Raw genomic sequence first — 22,197 nt, 5'->3', positions numbered from 1 at the left:
CGGAATGTAGCTTAACTTGAGCTTCTCTTACTATCGTTTACCCCAATCTTCTTGCATATACCATCTACACCATCGGATATGTTACCTCATCCAAAGAGGTTTTAAATGATATAGCATAGATGGAGCTTCTTGATATCCATTTAAACTCCTCTCTTTCCTTATAATAACATCCTCCATACTCAAAATGTATGTTTGTGTGGCCGCTCATCCTCTTCTGTTCACAAAACCAAAAAAACTAAGTCATTAACGAATAACAATATTTCCTATTTTCTCACAACTGTACCAATTGTACCAGTTGTCCCACTTATCTCAATCAGTTATCCCAATTGTACCAGTTGTCCCAATACATTCCGGGTCCCAATTGTCCCAATTGTCCCAGTTGTCCCATTCCTTTCAGTTAACCCAATTCAACTCAGTTATCCCATTTGTACCAGTTGTCCCAATACATTCCGGGTCCCAATTGTCCCAATTGTCCCAGTTGTCCCATTCCTTTCAGTTAACCCAATTCAACTCAGTTATCCTAATTGTACCAGTTGTCCAATTCTATTCAGTTAACCCTGTTGTACCAGTTGTCCCATTTCATTTAGTTACCCGAATTGTACAGGTTTTCCCATTACATTCAGTTACCCCAATTGTACCAGTTGTCCCTTTCCATTCAGTTAACCCAATTGTACCAGTTGTCCCTTTCCATTCAGTTAACCTAATTGTACCAGTTGTCCCATATCTCACTGAATGGCAACAAGTTCAATTTTAACACTCAGAAGACTAAATCGACATATATACGCCACTCTACTATCCAATGTGCAACCTAAAACGAACAGAATTGACAAATCGATTACTAAACCCTAATCCCCAAACTGTAGAAGAAGTTACCTTATTACCAAATGACGGCTCTACAACGAGATTTGGCGAACACCATGGGTTCAGAGAAGGCCGGCGCACCGCGCCGAGCGATAATAAACGAAGACGGATCGGAGATTCGATCGGACGATTTCTGGGAAAAGATTTTCGATTTCGGATTTCGGTTTAAGATGTTAACCCAGAAATTCAGAGAAACCAGATTCGGTTTTGGTATTAGAATTTTAGAATTTTCATTTCTCAATTTTTTTTTGATTTTCGATATAAAAAAACAAACAAAAAATCAGCAATGCCATATCCCTTTTTCATTAAGGGTATTTTCGGAATATCATGTGCTTTATGGCACTCAAACTTATTTATGGCAGGGTAGATCAATTTTTTTTCATTTATGGCTTCTCAGCCATTAAACCTTTTGTTTTCGATAAAATGTACAAATTGGAATCAAGCCAGAGACTAAACCGGAAAATTTGGTGGTTCATGGTTCAAACTGATTTAATCGATTGAACCAATATTTCGGTTGCCTTTGATATACTTCACTTTAGTCTCCACTACTGGCGAGGTCGATGAGCTGGCTGAGGAAAAGTTCTTTCCTTGTACCGTCAACTACTGAGGAGCCTTAACTCACCAAAGCTGCAGCTTAGCTACGCTTCAAGACTCGCAAAGAAAGCTGAGGTTAAGACCATCTTCTTGTTTGGCTCCGAGGAGATTTCGAAACACAACGTTGCCGATCTCATCCGGACTGGTAAATATGCTCTTTCTCAGTTGAAACAAGGCAAAATCCCAAACAACACTACTCAGAGTATTAAGAGCCAATGTTTGTTTCCAAGGCACTAAAATTTTCAACACATTCATCACTACATATGTTGGGTGGGAATGGGTGTGATGCTCTTTTCAATTATTGGAACCTTAAATATTGAATCAGCTTTACCGCCAATCATTTTGGTTCAATGAAGGTTTTAACAAATTAGTGATTTCTGAAGCCAGTTAGAAGTAAAGAAGATAGACAAAGAACTCATGTAAATGATAATAGTAGATTGGGTTTCTTTCACAAATACGACGGTTTAACACAAATTTTTATAACTGTAATTCGACAAGAACCTTACTAGATCATATTTTTAAGAATACTACCAAAACTTGGATCAGGACAATAACGTTTACTAGTCAATAAACAGCTCTCATCCTGAGTTGGGCTCTTCTTCTAGCTTCTGAGCTTTATTTCCAATCTGTGGCCGTCTCATAGCTGAATAAGCAGAGAAAGATGAAGAATATGTCACAACTTGAAGGAGACTTTTTGTATGTTTTATAAGAAACGCGTATTCTAAAAAAGAATAAACTCACATTTCAGAGCTGACCCGGCAAGACATGTAAGCCTCGATTTGGTATTTGTCTCGGCTAATGGTTTTGCATTCTCTTTACCCGCCATTCGCATGTCCCAAACACGTATGACACCATCAGAAGATGCAGAAGCAACCAAGTATGGATCTTCTGATGCACCTTCACTATCATTCCTAGTAAGCACGACAACACCTTTGATGCGAGCTGGGTGAGCATCTTGTATGGAATAAGCAAGCTTCCCGCTATTTGTGTCCCAAGCTGTTATGGCCCGATCCTCACCAGCTGTATACAGAGTTCCACTCTGTTTGCAAATTAAGCAAACATTTTAGCCAAGGGAATAAAATATTTCTCTGAATCAAAACCCTCACCGTTTCCAGGGATAGAACGTTAACACAAAATCAATAAGGAGCTGGGACAACTCTATTTAGCTAAAGAAGTCGTTTTTTGAAAGCTTCAGAAAGGTGGGCTCTTCCTATATTTTAAATCACACCTACGTAAACTAAAACAAAAGAGTTCCATTCTGAAGCAAATTGAGCAGAAGACGCAAACATATCAGAGTCTATGACTGAATACTATGACATTCTAAAACTTACCCTCTTTTCATGGCTTCAAGAAGGTGGGCTCTTCTGCAATTCACACTTTGGCAACATAGGAGTAAGCATCAAAAGAGACCAGAAGAGAAAACACAGCTCTAAAGCCATCCTGATGTAGCACTAAAACACACAAACGATGGAGTTTTTCTACCAGGATTCAAAGCTAAAACACACAAATGATGGAGGTTTTTTCTACTAGGATTCAAAGTTACTTACTTTAGACATGTACAAATTCTTAGGGATCCAGGAGGGTAATAGAGAAATTGAGCACAAGTGAACACAAATGAAAAGGACCAGTTTATTTAGAGAGACAAGTAAAAGAGAACCTCACCTCTCCAGGAGAAGCACAGAGTATACGCTTGTGGCTAGTATTGTCGAGCTCGAGAAGAAGCTTAGCATCCTCGGATTGATGAACACCAACTTTACTATTCACCACCATGAAAAACTTGTCCCCACTCGGATCGAATTTCACAAGACTCGCCTCGTGCCCTAACCTGCAACAGAAACTCCTCTTTCCTCTCACAAGATTCAACATCGCAAAGCACTCGTCACGGTACACGGCCAAAGCGAGCTTCCCAGAAGGATGAATCGAAAGATCGTTGACTGCCTTCTTATGAGGACGAAATGATTTGAGGAGAACGAAAGGATCGGTGTCGAAGATAGCGACGGAGCCATCAGCAGCGGCGGAGATGAGGTTACGAGGGAAGGAGAGGGAAGGAGTGAAAAAGGAGAGAGCAGTGATCGAAGCGGTGTGGTTGTGGTCGAGGAGAGAGCCGAGGGAAGAGGCGGAAGGTAGATCGTAGAGATGGATTGTATCGTCGGAGCCTCCGGAAGCAGCGGCGGGACCGGAGCAAGCGACGGTGGTGATTGCGGAGATGTGGGAAGGGTAAGAGAAGAGAGGGGAGAGGGTTAGGGTTTGATTGTCGGCGTCGTGTTTTGTGGGTTTAAGCTTGAAACCCCATATGAATCTCTCGTAAGATCCTGCGATTATGCTCATTGTTCTAATTTCTCTCTGTTTCTCTCTGTTTCTCTGCTCCAAAGTGAAAGTTTGATTGAAAGCTATTATTAGGGTTTTAGGATTTTATCAAAGGTAGTCGGTTTTGTTTTCGATAAAATGTAATCAGATTCAAACCAGAGACTAAACCGACTAGATTTGTGATTCATGGTTCAAATTGTTTGATCGATTGTACCAATATTTTATTTTATTTTTATTATTTTTGTTAATAACCTTATATTCTTCACTTCTAGTTTATTATAAAAAGTATGGTTTATCGTTATTTTATAAAGTTGTATGATTTTACTTATATGATCAATAGTGAGAATTAGAATGCAAAATACAACACTTCTGTCTTAACTGAACAGAATCGTGATTCAAAGTTATTTTTTTATATTTTATAGATGATCTGAATTTTATATAAGATATGTTTTTCAAATTTAGAAAACAGAAATGAATATTTTTTATAAGGAAAACAAAACGAAAAAATGCATATCCGTTGGTGTCATGAAAGAAGCTTTGAATGAATGAATGTTTGTGATAATAAAATTGATGATTTGGAGGAATGTTTGAAAAAAAATAATGCTAAAATGGGATAACATTATTAACTGAGAATTTGTTATTTTTCCCACTAACTTTTTGATGAAAAACGCCAAAACGTCCGCACTATTTGCAAATTGCAACCATAAACACTAAACTTTTCAAAAAGATTAACCATAAATTCCAAACTCTTTTAAAAGGGCTAATAATCCCACTAACAGAAATGAATAATCAAAATAAGCTTTTAAGCAAAAGCAAAAGTAAATCAGAATAAATTTACTAAACAATATGAAAACTCACGTCAACCCAGTTATAACTTATAATTTACAAGTCACGAGTTGGTGATGGTTACAGTATGTCTTGGAAAACTTCCCAAAACTAGAAATAAATAAAAAACAAATAAAAGTAAAAGATTTTAATAATGTTTATAGAAAGAACCGTTCATTAGTCAATTAAAAAATTAATAAAATCACGGTAATGCCGTTCTGAATTTTTTAAAAATTACACAGGGTTTTGAGTTCTACCACTCGAATATCCCTAATCTCCCTCTCTCTTTCATCTCTCTATTTTCATTGAAGCCATGGATCGATGCCAAGAACAAAAACCCTAATTCCTCACTTTGATTCATCTCGATTTTTCATCTTTTATGAAGCCTCCGTGGCTGGTCTCAATTTCTCCGGTATGTTCTGTTCTGTTCTTCGGTTTTTCCTTTTCTTTTTTGTTGCTGGTTCCACACGTGTTCTTCGCAGCTTTATTTTTAGTGGTCTTTTTCTTTTTTGGGTTTATATCTGCAAAATCGCGTTTCTATTAATCGTAGATTTTCCCGGTTTTTGTGGAGCTAACTGTTCTGTCTAAAGCCAGGTTTTTTTCGTTGTTCAACCGTTATTGCAATTTTCAGGATCGATGTCTGAGTAAAAAAAAAAATTCTTCTTTTCTGGGTTAAGATCCTTTCTTAGAGCAAGGTATCAATTTTTTTTATAATTTCGTTGTTTGTTATTCCAAGAATACTTTGTTCCTTTTAAATTCAGAAGAATTCAGAAGAAAGACAAAGGATTGTCTTAGATAATTCACGATATGTGTTTCTTGGTACTGATTCATGTTTCTGGGGAATTTTGTAGCTCAGAGTTACCAGGTGAGGGTTGATCATGGATGTGACCGAGCTCGAGGAGAATCTATTTGCAGCCAGCGACGCCAAGGTTCGGTTACAATTGATTGAATTTGATGCCGTAATTGTTGGAATCTGATGTGATTGCTATTGTTTAGGGGCTAAAAATTGCATCTTTGATTGCAAAGAACGTTTCTATTAGGAGACTAATTAGGTTTCTTAAGAGAATTATTTATCTATGATCTGACTTCAGTATGTTAGAGGATGTTGTGTGGAGATTTATGCTCTTCTCCTTTGATGAATATGATTTGTGTTTGTGTTCTATGCTCTTGCTAAAGCTTTATGTTATGGAAACGCAGCTACATGGAGATATGTGCAAGGAACTATCTGGGGTTCTCTGCAAGGTACTCTCAATCTTCCCGTCATTGGAAGGAGCAAGACCTCGGAGTAAATCAGGGATTCAGGCCTTATGCTCTTTACATATTGCACTTGAGAAGGCAAAGAATATTCTTCAGCACTGTTCTGAGTGTAGCAAACTTTACTTGGTGGGTTTCTTCTTTATTCCTTCTATCTCTCTCTCTCTCTCTTTGGACGAGTTTTACGTTTTCTCTTTTCTGTTTACGGCTCTTTACCTTTTTTGTTAAATTTCCAACCTAAACAGGCCATAACTGGGGATGCTGTTCTTTTAAAATTCGAGAAAGCGAGAACTGCTCTCATCGACAGTCTTAAACGTGTAGAAGACATTGTTCCTAGCTCAATAGGGTCACAGGTAATTTGCACATTGTTTCGTTGTGATGATTAAGACAAGTCTACTTTTTGCTTGATAGACCAAAATAACCTCATTGGATTTAGAGATCTGAGTAGTACAGTTTCTTTCTCTATGAAAATTCCTAGTTCAAATGTCTGATTTTTGATTTTTGATCACTTCAGATTTTGGAAATTGTTGGTGAGCTAGAGAACACCAGGTTCTTGCTTGATCCATCAGAGAAGGAAGTCGGTGATCAGATCATTGCACTGCTCCAACAAGGGAAAAAATTTGACAACTGTAATGACAACACCGAGCTTGAGATTTTCCACCGGGCAGCTACTAGACTCAGTATCACTTCCTCTAGAGTGGCTCTGGCGGAAAGACGGGCTCTAAAGAAACTCATTGACAGGGCACGCACAGAGGAGGACAAGCGTAAGGAATCAATTGTGGCTTACCTTTTGCATCTTATGAGAAAATGCTCCAAGCTTTTCAGAAGCGAGGTTTTGGATGAGAATGACTCTCAGGGCTCAACACCATGTTCTCCCACTGATCAGGGTTTTAATGAAGACCGTAGGAGTGTTCATGGGTTTGGTCGTCAGCTATCTAGGTTTGGTTCTATGAACAGCCCAAAATCAGGACAGATGCCTGTTCCACCGGAAGAACTGAGATGCCCCATATCTTTGCAGCTTATGTGTGATCCTGTCATCATTGCTTCAGGGCAGACTTATGAACGTGTCTGTATTGAGAAATGGTTCAGTGATGGACATAATACTTGCCCAAAGACTCAACAGGAGCTCCCACATCTCTCCTTAACTCCTAATAACTGTGTTAAAGGTCTTATTGCGAGCTGGTGTGAACAAAATGGAACCCAAATCCCAAGTGAACCGCCGGAATCTCTAGACCTGGACTACTGGAGACTAGCTCTCTCTGACTCCGACTCCACCAGGTCAAAGTCTGTAAACAGTATAGGCTCGTGTAAATCGAAAAGCATTAAAATTATTCCTTTGGAAGAGAATGGTACTACCGTTGCAAACACAGAAGAAAGTTTTGTGTCTGATGTTGATGATGAGAAGGATTCTCATGTGAATGTACTTAAAAGGTATCAAGATTTATTGGCTATCTTAAACGAAGAGGACGACTTGGAAAAAAAAGTCAAGGTTGTGGAGAAGATCAGGCTATTGCTGAAAGATGATGAAGAGGCCAGGATCGTCATGGGAGCTAATGGGTTTGTACAAGCTTTGTTGCGGTTCCTAGGATCAGCTGTGGATGAAAATAATGTTGCAGCACAGGAAACTGGAGCTATGGCTCTGTTCAATTTAGCCGTCAACAATAACAGGTAAGTACATCGTGTACATGTCGGTAATAACAATAAAAGATTTTGACTTTCTCATTACTTTATGTGTTCTTTTTCCCATGTTTTTTCAGGAACAAAGAGTTGATGTTAACTTCCGGGGTGATTCCGCTGCTTGAGAAAATGATATCGTCTTCTGAATCTCAGGGTTCAGCAACTGCGCTTTATCTGAACCTTTCCTGTCTTGAAGAAGCCAAGTCCGTGATAGGTTCAAGCCAAGCAGTGCCTTTCCTTGTTCAGATTCTTCAAGGGGAAACTGATAACCAATGCAAGCTTGATGCTCTTCACGCACTCTACAACCTTTCCACATATTCCCCAAATATCTCTGCTCTCCTTTCATCTAACATCATCAAGAGCCTCCAAGGCCTTCTCGCATCAACAGGTGAACATTTGTGGGTAGAGAAGTCATTAGCGGTGTTGCTAAATCTAGCTTCGAGCCAAGAAGGCAAAGATGAGGCGGTATCATCACAGGGCATGATCAGCAGCCTAGCAACAGTGCTAGATATGGGTGACACGTTAGAGCAAGAGCAAGCTGTTTCATGCCTTTTGATTCTCTGCAATGGAAGAGAGTCTTGTATCCAGATGGTGCTACAAGAAGGTGTGATACCATCATTAGTGTCGATCTCAGTGAACGGGACTCCGCGAGGCAGAGAGAAGTCTCAGAAGCTTCTAATGCTGTTTAGGGAACAACGGCAGCAACGGGACCAACCATCTCCAAACAGAGATGAACCTCCACAAAAGGAAGCTCCCAAGAAATCTCTCTCAGCACCAATGTTTGTCCATGGATCAGCTTCAGCTTCAGCTCCGGAATATGAACCAAGAGTCTTGTCGAAATCGATGTCGAGAAGAAAGTCATTGGCAAGGCCGTTCAGTTTCTTCTGGAAGAAAAGCTACTCGGTTCACCACCAGTGAGAAAGAAGAAATGTCACATGTACAACCTTTTGTATGTAAGTAAAAGCTTTGTTTTCTTTTGTTTTTCCTTCTTCTTACAAATTACAAAAGTCATCTCATAGAGAAAGAAGATATGTACAGGGCCACATTGTGAATTACACTCGATTTTGCTGAAATGTATATGAAGTTATTATTAAAATAAAAACAAAACCCCAATTTTAACATAAATTACACAAGCCTCTTCAAATCACTTACTGTCCTTTCTATCATCTTATGTTTCTAAGATTCACTACATTCAACGAATCTTCAAGTTTATGTTTCTTGAAACATGATAGTTACAAAGGAATGTATACAAAAAGTTCAAAAAAGAGGTCCACCAAAACATATCGCTTTGTGTTTTGTGTGGTTAGTGACGTCGTTGTATCGACCTCAGGTCGAGTAGGAATCAGAACGAGAGAAGGTGAGAGAATCGGCGCTTCTGCTACTTCTTTTGATTGGATTCTGGATCCAACCGGACTCAAACAGTTCCAATATCGGATCACCGCGGCTGCTGCTGCTCCGGCCGGTGCTTCCTCCGCCGTCTTCACCGCTGCTTCCTCTCTGTAACGCCTCCTTATACGTCGCTTTTTTCCCCTGATCAGTCTCCAACTTCTCCTTCTCTTCATCTTCTTCTGAGATTGATCCTGATCTGCTAAAGCTTCTATCAACAGTGATCTCCTTCTCCTTGGTCCCCTTGTTCTTGTCTCTCCAACGACCCAACACGTTCACAAGAGAGTCAAGCCAATGAATGGCGTGAATCAGCAACCAGTCAAGCCACGCGGCTCTGTTCATCAACTTGGGAAGTCTCTCAAGAAACCGGTCAAGTTTCTCGGGAAGAGACTCTGCTACGACCAGCAAATCGAAGATCTTGAGGAAAGGGACGGTCGTGGAAGGGAAGTAAGTCTCGATCGCGTCTCGCGACGCGAGGATGTGGTCGTCGGCTAGGGAGAGAATCGCGAGCAAGTGGCGATGGAAAGGAATCGTCATCGAAGCGAAGAAGAAAACAGAGTCGAAGATTTTCTGCACGAGCCAAGAAGCTGCTGGATGATTCTTCTGAGTCCGGTTTCTTGTGTAAACAATGCGAGCTATGGCGAGTATTGTAGCACCACAGGTCTCAAGAGGCCTTTGTCGTGGCCTTCTTCTCGCTGGTTGCTCCTGCCAAATTAAAACCATTATGGCGACAGTATTCGAGAGTAGAATTAGAGAGAATTACATACCATCTTTGAGGAATTCAGATGCTCCAGAGCTCAGGAATTGAGATAGGAGAAGATTTTTCTTCTGCGCCTGTAAATTTTCCCGGAAATTGTTGAGAAAGAATGAGAAAATTTTAGGATTTTTATACGTACTCGCTTTAACGTCAGGGATAAAGCGAGAGGTTAATCTCGATTATAGCTGCGCGCTTTTTGAATTAACGGTTCCGTTTTTTTCTTTTCTATTGCTACCAAAAAAAAAATTAATTGCTACGCTGAAAATCGATTTTTTTTTACATGTTTTTTAATATTTCTGGCCCACTGGCCCATAGCAGTGCTCCAGAGCTCGGGAACTGTTGTTATCTGTTATCTTTCAAGAAGGAAAAAAAAAAATAGAAGGAATCTTTGCAATAAGAAAAGAAAAAGGAATCCGAATCTATGAGACTCAGGGATGATGCAGTTAACAGACTTCTAGTCAACTCTTCTTCTCCATCTACTCATATCTAATCTGGCTTCGCCGCAACGGATTCTTCCGTTTGTTAATCTGTTTCCCGGCGCCGTGATTGTTCCTGCTTTTCGACTTGATTGGATTGGAAGAAGGAGAAAATGAAGTTGTTGCCCCGGGAGATCGAGAAGCTAGGGCTTCATCAAGCAGGCTTCCTTGCGCAGAAGCGTCTTGCTCGTGGTATTAGGCTCAATTACACTGAAGCTGTAGCACTCATTGCCACTCAGGTACTCTATTCTTCGTTTTCATTTGCTTATGCTTTCGATTCGGGTCTCCCTTCGTCATCTCCGGTGACTCGTTGCCTGGAAGAGTCAAAAGATCAGTCAATTGTGTTGAGCAGATTGAATTTCATATGCTTCTACTCATGTATAAGATACCTGCATAGTCTGCAGCTCTTAAGTTTGTGTCTTGTATCGACAAAAAGCTGGATTCTATGTGTTAAGGTTCTCACGGTTGTGTAGATTCTTGAGTTTGTTCGTGATGGTGAGAAAAGCGTGGCTGAGCTGATGGAAATTGGGAGACAACTATTAGGAAGGTGATAGGATTTTAACTATGTCTAGTTGATGAATCACTTGTGTTATTACTTGGGTTTGTTTTGGTAACTTCACTGATATTTGCATTTATCTTGTGTTTAAACAGGAGACAGGTTCTTCCTGCTGTTGTACATCTTCTTTATACGGTTCAGGTGGGCAATTTTCTTATGGATTTTCCAAGTGGTTAATGCTTTTATGTTCCTTGCTTTTGCCTTTTCCTCAAGATTGTGCCAAGCTATTTGTAACTAGTTAAGGTGTTATAGGTCGAAGGCACGTTTCATGATGGTACAAAGTTAATCACCGTTCATGAGCCGATTTCTCGTGAAAATGGGAACCTTGAACTAGCTTTGCATGGATCTTTCCTTCCAGGTTCGATTTTTATCTTTGCATTCTACAGTTAAAACTTTTTCTTGGAACACTTTAGAGTGAATACTTTTGAGCTCATGCGAGATTACATTGCAATGTCCTCACATCACCCATGGATTGTTGTTTATGGATTCAAGTGACATATTTCTCCCCGAGGCAGAGTGTTTTTTAAGCTTTGATGATAGAAGAAACCAACTTAAATTATCTTTCTTTTCATGCCAAATAGAAGTTGGTCGAAGAAGAAATATTGTTTATGTGGAGAGATTATGATAGGATTGTGGCTCGTTTCGCAGTCCCTTCGTTTGAAAAATTTCCAGAAGCTCATGAGGAAGTTTTTCCTGGTGATATAAAATATGGAGATGGGAGTATAATAATAAATCATGGAAGGAAAGCAGTAATACTGAAAGTCGTGAACACTGGAGACAGACCAGTACAGGTGTGTTAGTTTTCATTCATTTCTGGCTTTTTCTGTGTTTCAGCCTACTGTAAGATATCTTTAATTTCAATTCTCACTGGTATTCTAGATGGAGATAGATTCACAAAATCCGTTTATATATCTAATTTCTTGAGGTTCTTTTTCAGGTTGGAAGTCACTACCATTTCATTGAAGTGAATCCATTGTTGGTTTTTGACAGATGTAGAGCTCTTGGTATGCGTCTAAACATACCAGCTGGAACAGCTGTACGATTCGAGGTTGGATTTCTGAATATCTCTTTCTCATGAATCATTTTGTCGTATACCGTATTGATTTGGCCTCAATTAGAAACCTCTTTAGCATTTCATCTATCTAGATGGTGTTTGTACTAGAATTGAAATACGGAGAAACCAAAACTAATATTATAAAACCTGAAAATTCCTTTTCGGAAAAGGTTCAAGTGGCATCATCTTTAGAGATCTCGTTGCTGCTTTCATTGCAGTTAACATGATATCTGTGTTGTACTTCTCGTCTAAAGGATAAACAGCTTTTAGTTCTGTCAGTGAAAATTGTTATGCCTTTTTGGGTAGCCAGGAGAAAGAAAAAGTGTTGTACTTGTGAATATTGGTGGAAATAAAGTGATAAGGGGAGGAAATGGAATTGTTGACGGTCTGGTTGATGACGTCAATTGGTCAGTTTTGATGGAAACCATGGAAAGGAGAGGCTTTAGGCACTTGGAAGATGCCGATGCTAGGTTAAGTCTTAGCTATTTTGCATTTCTTAGTGTTCCTAGATTGGACATGGTTATCCTTCTTGCTAGATTCAACAAAATCAAGTTTTCATTGGTCTCTTTGCAGTGAGGGGATCTCAGGGGAAGATCCTAGATTTACGACTACAATTTCCCGCGAAAAGTATGCTAATATGTATGGTCCTACCACTGGTGACAAGCTTCGGCTAGGTGATACCAACTTATACGCAAGAATCGAAAAAGATTACACTGTGTATGGCGATGAATGTGTATTTGGAGGTGGAAAAGTTATAAGAGAAGGCATGGGCCAAGGAATAGAGCAACCTGAAGCTCTTTCCTTGGATACTGTGATTACCAATTGTGTAATCATTGATTATTCAGGAATATTTAAGGCAGATATTGGCATTAGAAATGGTCATATCGTCGGTCTTGGGAAAGCAGGCAATCCAGATACCATGCATGGTGTGCAGAGCAATATGCTTATTGGGGTAATTCAATTCACTGTATACAACACTGTAAATATCACTTTAGGCTTCTTATCTCCACTTTTTATTTTCTTAGGCTAAGACTGAGGTTATTGCTGGAGAAGAAATGATTGTAACAGCAGGAGCTATAGATTGTCATGTGCATTTCATATGTCCTCAATTGGTATATGAAGCAGTGTCAAGCGGTGAGCAGAGGAGCCTGACTGCATATATTCTCCTTGAACATAACTTTGGAAGACGCATATTTTCTATTATCTAGATAAACTATAGTCATGTTTTAGATACTGGTTTTGATCACTTTCCTCCAATGTATATTTATCTGCAGGCATTACAACTATGGTTGGAGGAGGGACAGGGCCTGCTTACGGTACACGTGCGACTACCTGCACCCCTTCTCCGTCCGATATGAAGTTAATGCTGCAGTCCACGGATAGCATGCCACTAAACTTTGGGTTTACTGGGAAGGTGGGATATGTTTCCTTATGATAATGTTATCATTTTTTCTGCACTTTTTCAGACAGATACAACAATAGCTGACTGGAACTCTTACGGTTAGCAAATGTATCGTTGTTAGGGAAATACATCTAAACCCTTAGAGCTTCGTCACATACTGGAAGCTGGAGCAATGGGATTGAAGCTGCATGAGGACTGGGGAACCACTCCTGCTGCGATTGACAATTGTTTAGCAGTTGCAGAAGAATATGATATCCAAGTCTTCTCTTTTCCCTGACATCCTCTTTAAGAAACAACATCAGCAGTTTCCCAAATGTACTTAATTGTTTGGATTTGACAGGTGAACATTCATACTGACACCTTAAATGAATCGGGTTTTGTGGAGCACACAATCGATGCATTTCGAGGAAGAACAATACACACATACCACAGGTTCATCATGCACCTCTCAGATGCTTGCTTCTTCGCTTTAATTATTGTCAGTGTCTTAAATTCCTTGAGCCAATTCCCTATATGCTATCTAGTTATGAGGTCACTGAATGTATTTGACGTAATATTGAAAGGCTATTTTTGTTTGTTAAATCCTTCTGAACAGCGAAGGTGCTGGTGGTGGACACGCGCCTGATATCATCAGAGTTTGTGGTGTAAAAAATGTACTCCCTTCATCAACCAATCCAACACGGCCATATACGAAAAACACCATAGATGAACATCTTGACATGCTGGTATGAGAATTGAATAGGAGTATACGACCGATGGCTAATTACTTTTCTTTTTGTCTTGTTAAGTTAATAACCTCCTATGCAAACACAAGCAGATGGTGTGCCATCACCTTGACAAGAATATTTCAGAAGATGTAGCTTTTGCTGAATCAAGGATAAGAGCTGAAACAATAGCAGCAGAGGACATATTGCATGATATGGGAGCCATCAGCATTATCTCCTCTGACTCACAAGCAATGGGTCGCATTGGAGAGGTTCATCCCTTTAATCCATAGAGATTTTGTGAAATTAATAGTTGAGATTCTAGGTTCTCACAAGTAGCTATTTCGCTCTTTGCTTCACTTGCAAACTTATTTATAAATTTATTATGAGAGAGTTCTTCACTTCCTGCTTATTTATAGCTAATGATCTTAAAGAGAACAGTACTATGATCGTGTTGTCTCTCTCCTCACTGCATAGATTGCTAACTTTTTGGCTTGTTCTCTCATATGCTCCTACTGTTTGCTTTAAATGATATCCATTTCTTTTTGCAGGTAATAAGCAGAACTTGGCAGACTGCTGACAAGATGAAGGCTCAGAGGGGAGTCATTGATACTAACACAGCTGATGATGATAACTTGAGGATAAAGAGATACATTGCAAAGTACACTATAAACCCAGCTATAGCCAATGGGTTTTCTGACTTAATTGGCTCGGTTGAGGTATGCTAATCTTCAACACACACGTCTTACTATACAGCTTTCTTTTCCTGTTGCAAGTTTTTAGTTCTATAGGCCAATATAGATGCCAAAAACTGTGTGAAACATCTTCTTTGATGCACAGTTATTTCCTGCATTCTGTAATGAGATTCCTTGTGGGTTAGAGTGCTATAGGATTTGGTAATTTTGTAGATTAGGGACAATGTAAAACTCTACCTTAAACCTCAGTGTTTTTGTTTACTCGATTGAAAAATGAACTGCTCTGCAGGAGAAGAAGCTAGCTGATCTCGTTTTATGGAAGCCGGCTTTCTTCGGAGCAAAACCAGAAATGATAATTAAAGGGGGCAATATAGCCTGGGCTAATATGGGAGATGCGAATGCTAGCATACCCACCCCTGAGCCGGTAACCATCCCTGACTACTATTTGCCAGATTACAACACGTATCTAGTGGATTATGAATATAACACTCTTTGATTTTATTATGCACACTAGGTCATATCGAGACCTATGTTTGGAGCATTTGGAAAAGCCGGAAGTGAAAACTCTGTTGCATTTGTCAGCAAGGCAAGGAATCTGGACTCTCACACTATATATATTACCCTTTCTTTCTCCAGTTGATTAGAGCAACACAATTGTAGTTTTCATTGTTCTTATCTAACTCAGGCTGCCTTGAGAAACGGGGTAAAAGAAGTATATGGACTCAAGAAGAAGGTTGTAGCGGTATCCAACGTGAGGGAGCTCACAAAACTCGACATGAAGCTTAACGATGCGCTTCCGAACATCACCGTGGACCCAGAGACGTATGTTGTCACAGCAAACGGCGAGGTACTTACGTGTGAGCCAGCCAATTCAGTGCCTCTCTCCCGGAATTATTTCCTCTTTTAAGGTTACTTGAATGAAACTTCCAGGTATAGCTAAGCTTACGCATAGGTGATGATTAGTAATAAGTAGTATTAGCTTCTCCAGACAATTTTGTTTCTTTTTATTATAAGATGTGAAAGAGATGACTTGTTAGACAAGTCACAAGAGATTCCTCCATAGAACAACAAAGTGGTGTTCTTGTAGGGATAAAAACGTTATTGTCGAACCCTACTTTCGTCTACCTTTCGGTTTCGCAACAGTTTTGCCTCCGCATGCGCTACAAACATATGTAGTATTGTCAACTAGGCCTTGTGAGCTTCCGGTTTGGTCGTTAGGCTTCTTTCCTCCATCTAATAAGAGGAATATTAGCTTGCTTTATCTTATCGGATTGTACAAAGAGAACATAGTAGTTCGTTTCTCGACCGCAAAGCTTGAAGAACCTCGACCAACTTCAATTATATAACCAAAGAATACCCGCCTGTTTTGAGCCCTCATCTTTTGTTTTTGTTTCATACAAAAAAGAAAGATTGTGTGCTTGAATTTTTTTTAAAAGGTTATAAACTAAAAGAAAAACTATCAGATTAACAAAAATAATATCTAGATAAAAGGTGTAGTTAGTTCCAAAAAGGAAAATAGATCAAATTATTGATCGATGTAAAACAAAGATAAAAATATGTAGGATGAGATTATGGATAAAAAAAACTACACAAGCCTAATCAGAAAAGGATTACAGATCTGTAAACATTATTTTTTTTTATTTTTGCAAATAAAACAACGTCGATGCAAAATGTAGTATATGACAAAAAGATAAAACAACGTTACGAAAATGATTTATTCTGCGTGTGACGTGGCACGTGACGTGGAATTTCTATATCAAAGGAAGATGATCTCCGAGATCCAAGAAAGTAACTGTTTATCGCTGAGGGGCATTGTCTTCTCGTCCCTTATCACCTAACTAGGTAATTAGCCCGCGCTTTGCACAGACAAAAATGTTTTATAAGTTAAAACATAAACATTTAAGGCAGATATGTTTCTTAAAATAATAACACAATTACATTATTAACTTTGTTACATGAAAAAAATATTATAACAATGTTAGAAATTTGACAAATCCAAAAAAAAAATGAAAGAATACAACATTGTCCATTATGAATGTACTCTTTTAACTTTCTTTTTTCCTCACTAGAAATCTTTCTCCATCTTTTAGAAGTATGTAAATTTTCTTAATCTTTAACGTATTTGATTTTTTTCTTCTTCTTTATTATTATTATGTTCTCCAACTATTCTTCTTTTTCTTTCTTTTTTGATTCGTCTTTTGTCTTTCTTTTTCAGTTTTTCTTTTTCATCGGTTCTTCAACCTCAACTTCTTCTACTTCACATTCTTCTTTTTATTCTTTATTTTTTGTTTATCACCTCCCTCCTATATTTTTTTTTTGTTTGGTCTCATCCACCTTCTTATTCTACTTATGTTTTTAATTCTCTTTTTCGATGTCATCTTTTTTCATCGTCATAGTCTTCATCTACATCCTCATTTTTATCTTTAAGTTCATTTTTTTCATTGTCTGTTCCTTATTATTTTTATCAATTTCTTGTTCCCTCTCATTCTTTATCATCTTCATAATCTCCGACTTTTTATTCTTCCTTTTGACTTCTTCTTCTTCTTCCGAAGTTTATTTATCTCATCTTCGTCTTCTTCCTCACCATATTCAATTTTATATCAAAATCTTCTATTATGTTTTCCATCACTCTCACTCTCTCTCTCCCCTTCTCTCTTACTATATATCTCTCTTTCTTTCTAATTAAGATCTCTTTTGGATATCGCCCGAGAATCTTCAGCATTTTCTTATTTTTTCACTTTCATGAAAGATATATTTCACAATAGATAGGTTGAGTATTGTTTTTTTTTTTCAACTTCTTCTTCTTCTCTTTTTTGTTCACTTAGTTATCTTCAACATCATTTCTACCACAGTTTCTTTGTACCTTATGTACCTTTCCTCCGGCATCATTTCAAATTGGGTTTGGAACCAGTTATAATATTTTTGAATTCAACATCCATGAATTCAACAGCACAATGGAACCATCAAGTTATCTTCTTCTCGTTTGTTTGAATACTGTCTCTGATTCTTTATTCTTCCTATATGTTTCGATTCATTATTCTTTGTAGAACAAGACTATACAATCACTAAATTAGGTATAAAATTAAAATCACATTTAACTTAAAACTCTCCTTCAGATGGTGAGTATACATGTCTCTCAAACTAAAGGGACAAAAGCTTGCAAAATTAAAGATTAAAAAAAATTGATAGAACAGAGTTATCATACCAAGAAGAAGTTTTGACCCAGCTTATAATAATTATTCTTTGTTTTTTTTTTACCAAAATTATTTTTGTTTGTCGTCTTCAATCACTTATATGATCACACTAAAATTAAATTAAACCTAAACAAAAACAAAGAAGATGAATCAAGCAAATCTCCTCGGAAGACAAAAAAGCCTAAATTTGGGAGCTGTATCTACGACAAAAAAAAGTAAGGTCCCATAATGGGATTTCACTCTCCTGAACCAGGATGACAATAATAAAACAAAAAAAAATTGAAATCTTTATACAGATATTTTTTTACTATTCCATTCATTCTCCGAACAATCCAAAATATTAATAGTAAGTTTGATTAAAAAAAACACAAATAATGAAAACAACGCAAGGTTATCCTCACCTCTTTCCGTAAACACTGCCAGAATATTTCGCGCCCATATTCTTTTCTAGTCGCTGATGTTAAACCGAAATTTAATAAGGATATATCTCAGCATATATAAATACATACAATTATAATTTCTGAAATTAACTATATACTCAAATACCAAAAATAAAGAACTAACGATTCTTTGTAAATCTTCGTCTATGATGACTGATACAAAGAATACGAAGAACACCTTTGTAAATCTCAGCATATAAACTCAAAGAAAACTAAGGGTACAAATCAACATATATAAACGAAAAGAATATAAAGAGCACTTTTGTAAATCTCCTATCTATGATGACCGGCCTACCTTGATTTAAAAATTTTGTTCTCCACACTTTAGACGAAGGAAAATTGCAATATTAAATCTAAAAACTATCAGTATTAAAACTTTCGTACGAAAAAACACTTGAAATTCAAACATAGAAAAAAATATATTTTAAAATGAAAACACATGAATACTCAAAAGTGACCGATTATGTGCGATTAATGACATAGATCTAATTGACTTAGATCTAATTTAACCGATTTGTCCAAGAAAAAACATCACATCGATTAAAAGTATTTATGACTTCTTTACCAAATCCAATCCAAACGATAATATAGATAAAGCAACCTATAATCTTTAGGAAAGAATGAATATTGCAGCTTACAATTCACATCTGTAATGATGTCACATGAATATATCGATAGAAGCAGCCTATCTATTCCTAGGTTGCAGCTTATCATTATAGATGCGAGTTTCTTATGCCAAGGCATCAATATGAAGTATCGAAAGGATTTTTGATTGGATATAACCCGCTTCTGATTCAGTTGCGGTGAATAAAATAATTTTAACTTGCGATTAAATGCAAAAACATGATATTAGGGTTCGCCGAATTATGAAAGTATAATTTAGTAAACTAAATCATGAAACTAATAGATTATAAAGCATAAAAAGCCCAATGTTAAATAAAAATCAGTACAATTATTATATGATATAAAAAAATTTATTTTAAACAAATTAAAAAATATGAATTAATTTTTAAGGAGGGGTAAAGGTAAATATTAATTGATTGCCTACTCTCTCATCCCGAATATACGATCAAGCTTGTCTACTTCACTCGTACTGTCGGCGAGATGGAGAAAACCCTAGCTGACCCTAACTTAGTCCCTAAGCTACTCCACGAATCGTGATTCCTTCGACGCAGCGTGTAGGAAACTTTTGGTATATATTTCGGGTTACTCGTAAACCGCTTCGGCTGCTAACGCCACATTCGCCGGGAAAATCGCAGAATTGTTCTTCGCGGCGGATTCTCCATGAGGTTCCGGTACGCGATGGTCTGTTCGTCGAATCAGAACCGGAGCATGGAGGCTCACGCTCTACTAAAGAGGCAAGGTCTCGACGTTGCTTCGTATGGGACTGGGTCTCATGTAAAACTACCTGGACCGTCTGTCAACGTCTACGATTTTGGAACTCCTTACAAGCAGATGTTCGATAAACTCAGGCGCAAGGATTCCGAACTGTATCCTCTTCTGTGTTTTCCCCACCGCGTTTCTGTGATTGCACTTTGTTTTGTTGCGTACTGATCATCATTTGTTCTTAGCTTTGAAGACCTAATTTTTCTGTTTAGTCGCTGCTTTAGTGTCAATTTTCTTCTAATCCTGTGATATTCGCTGTTTTTCTTACGATTTGTAGGCTGGAACAGCTAATTTGCACTCCAAATTCTGTAATTCAAGTGGGTTTAATCCTCTTTTTAACCTGATTTTTTTCAAGACATTGATTCCGGAGAAACAAATGTTTAGTCCAGCCTTTGATGCCTTGTTTTTTGTGCTTAGAACATTGTCCATTGTGCTGTGAGGAGTCTTGTAAACTTGAAGTTTGATACCTTAACTGTTTCTTCAGTTACAAGCGGAATGGTATTTTGCAGATGCTTAAGAGGAATTTATCTGTGAAACTTGCTCCCCAGAGGCGGCATGATAATGCTGGTGATGGTGTGTTTGATGTTGTAATGAGATTTGAAGAAAAGGTTTTCGATTCAGTTCTTGAAGGTAATCTTAATCCTCCCCATTCTACTATTAATTACTTTGTTTCAAAGTTGCTTGATCCTGACGGCTAACTACGTTGATGTTCATCACAAACTCTTATAATATTGGAAGAAATGGCATCGATATATTTGTTCCTCCACTTATCCCATTTGAAGAAGATCGAAATGTTGTGACTTTTATCTTTTCTGTGCGCGCTGTTTCCCAACAATCTTTTCATTTGGTAAAATATCTCGAACTAGTTATGTTAGATGTATAAATATGACTTGTTGAAGTCGTAAAGCATCGACAAGTCGTGTGAAACTCAGTTATTTTAATGGATAAAATTCCCTTTCTCGTAACTTAATTTGTTTTTATCTTGCTGTATTCGTTAGCTGAAAATCGATTGCAGTCATGGTTTGAGGGATTTTTCTTGCCGTGTGAAAATAATTTGCACGTTGGTGTGTGTCATACTATCTTCATCTCATCGACTTGGATACTATTACCAACCTGCAGATCTTAACAACAGAGAACAGCCACTTATGAAAACCATACTTGTGATGAACTTGGAAGTTAAAGATAACCACGAAGAAGCAGCTATTGGTGGCCGACTTGCCTTGGAACTCTGTCAAGAGGTCAATAATCCTATCAAGAAATCTATCCATTCGATTGTTCACCTTTTTTACTGTCATCGCTCTTGTAGTAGCAGCTTTTGATACAACTATATACTGGGGTGACACTAACATCGACGATTGTTTTGGTTTTAGATTGAAGGGAATGAAGCATGGGAAGATACAATCGATGACATTGTCGCAGGTTTTGAAAAACAACATTGGCGGAAACTTGTCTATAGCATCTCATTTTACTGAAGATACCATCATCAGTTGCAGTAAGCAGTCAACGCGAGCTTTCTTTACCCCTTCTCAGATTATAAAGATTTTCCACTTCATACATCTTTCACATCTTAAATTCTGAAGGTAACATGATTTTTTTCCAGTTTTTTGCATGAAGTGGAAAATCTTTATATGAAAGATGTTGTAGAAACAACATTGGCACAGGACAATTATCGCAGGGCTTGCGATTGTGGACGAGGTGCAGTTTTTTTCTTTGTGGCCAGGTAAAGAAGTGATCTTTGAGTGCTAGATGGTTTGGGAATTCATGACAAGAAATGTATGGTTCTGTTTCTTTGATTCTGTCATTATGTACATAGTATAGGATCCATTTCGTTTGAAAATTTTGAAAGAGAGTAATCACAAGTATTTGAACAGCAGGGGAAAAGTTGCTGAAGGTATTGATGTTGATCGTCATTTTGGAAGACTGGTTGTCATGTTTGGAGTACCTTTTCGATATAAATTAAGTAAGTAAGTTTTATCCCATCATTTCCGAAGTTTTCATCATATGTGATCAGTGGTAAATTTGAAGACTAAACGGGAAAATGTTCAGGATATTACTAGCAAGATTGGAGTATTTGCGTGATACATTGCAGATTAAAAAAGGCGATTTCTTAACTTTTGGTGCCTTGGTATGATTTTTATCCTATAATCTTATTATACTTTGGTGCAAACATTTTACCTATTTGTTACTGTTATTAACATTTTTTTTTTGGCTACAAACAGAGGCTAGCAGCTCAAAGTGTAGGAGGAGTAATCCGGTCAAAGGATGATTATGGGATGAATATACTTGCAGACAAGAGGTATATTATATTTATTCCCGAAAGTCTGAGTCTCCGAGACTGATCATTTGGTTCTTGCTATTTGCTGAATGTTGCTTAGGAATGGGAAGAAATTCTTAAGAGAGAACATAGATAGATATGCTTATGTTGGTCTAATAATAAACTAAACTGCTATTTAGGTTTAAAATTGCAGATAATAGTCGTCATGATAAGTGGTGCAAATTAACCGGTTGGATACTCTAACATCTGCGTAATGCACAATTGAATCTAAGCACTGACATGGCTATCCACATTGCCCGAGAGGTAAACGTAAGTTTCACTACTATTTTGTTTTTTTTTCCTTTTTTAAGCACA

At 37.8% G+C, this 22,197-nt stretch overlaps 5 protein-coding genes across 10 annotated transcripts; 3 read left to right on the top strand and 2 right to left on the bottom strand.

The window, feature by feature from the left end:
* Positions 1-1,867: 1,867 nt before the first annotated feature.
* On the bottom strand, positions 1,868-3,840 carry LOC18008398 (p21-activated protein kinase-interacting protein 1-like). The gene is made up of 3 exons (XM_006391201.2): positions 3,118-3,840; positions 2,197-2,494; positions 1,868-2,098 (listed from the first exon to the last, which is right to left on the bottom strand). Exons 1-3 carry the CDS (start codon positions 3,781-3,783, stop codon positions 2,034-2,036), a joined length of 1,029 nt encoding a protein of 342 aa, XP_006391263.1. The 5' UTR covers positions 3,784-3,840; the 3' UTR covers positions 1,868-2,033.
* Positions 3,841-4,830: 990 nt separating this feature from the next.
* On the top strand, positions 4,831-8,625 carry LOC18008390 (U-box domain-containing protein 7). Of its 6 annotated transcripts, none has more exons than XM_024151666.1 (7): positions 4,839-4,999; positions 5,219-5,282; positions 5,444-5,516; positions 5,785-5,970; positions 6,087-6,194; positions 6,356-7,509; positions 7,599-8,625. In XM_024151666.1, the coding sequence occupies exons 3-7, from the start codon at positions 5,466-5,468 to the stop codon at positions 8,434-8,436; spliced, it is 2,337 nt and encodes a 778-aa protein (XP_024007434.1). In that variant the 5' UTR covers positions 4,839-4,999; positions 5,219-5,282; positions 5,444-5,465; the 3' UTR covers positions 8,437-8,625. The 6 variants fall into 6 exon arrangements, with proteins under 6 accessions (XP_024007417.1, XP_024007434.1, XP_006391261.1 ...); XM_006391199.2 differs by having other exon boundaries at positions 5,439-5,516; XM_024151659.1 differs by having other exon boundaries at positions 5,182-5,282.
* Positions 8,626-8,844: 219 nt separating this feature from the next.
* Positions 8,845-9,627, bottom strand: LOC18008522. Its single transcript, XM_006391198.2, has one exon. It carries the CDS (start codon positions 9,625-9,627, stop codon positions 8,845-8,847), a length of 783 nt encoding a protein of 260 aa, XP_006391260.1.
* Positions 9,628-9,990: 363 nt separating this feature from the next.
* On the top strand, positions 9,991-15,715 carry LOC18008300 (urease). The gene is made up of 18 exons (XM_006391197.2): positions 9,991-10,376; positions 10,611-10,684; positions 10,789-10,834; positions 10,946-11,051; positions 11,342-11,484; positions 11,631-11,741; positions 12,054-12,217; positions 12,321-12,699; positions 12,773-12,881; positions 13,022-13,161; positions 13,271-13,408; positions 13,490-13,581; positions 13,745-13,874; positions 13,967-14,125; positions 14,405-14,572; positions 14,838-14,972; positions 15,063-15,134; positions 15,234-15,715. The coding sequence occupies exons 1-18, from the start codon at positions 10,251-10,253 to the stop codon at positions 15,453-15,455; spliced, it is 2,514 nt and encodes an 837-aa protein (XP_006391259.1). The 5' UTR covers positions 9,991-10,250; the 3' UTR covers positions 15,456-15,715.
* Positions 15,716-19,466: 3,751 nt separating this feature from the next.
* LOC18008361 (RNA polymerase II subunit A C-terminal domain phosphatase SSU72) lies at positions 19,467-21,072 on the top strand. The gene is made up of 4 exons (XM_006391196.2): positions 19,467-19,672; positions 20,053-20,198; positions 20,688-20,806; positions 20,939-21,072. Exons 1-4 carry the CDS (start codon positions 19,467-19,469, stop codon positions 21,038-21,040), a joined length of 573 nt encoding a protein of 190 aa, XP_006391258.1. The 3' UTR covers positions 21,041-21,072.
* Positions 21,073-22,197: the final 1,125 nt, after the last annotated feature.

This window comes from Eutrema salsugineum, unplaced genomic scaffold (genome assembly GCF_000478725.1).
Source record: "Eutrema salsugineum unplaced genomic scaffold, Eutsalg1_0 scaffold_9, whole genome shotgun sequence".
In the NCBI taxonomy this organism is placed as follows: Eukaryota; Viridiplantae; Streptophyta; class Magnoliopsida; order Brassicales; family Brassicaceae; genus Eutrema; species Eutrema salsugineum.
The sequence above is the reverse complement of the archived record's forward strand: the minus strand, read 5'-3'. Positions and strand labels throughout refer to the sequence as shown.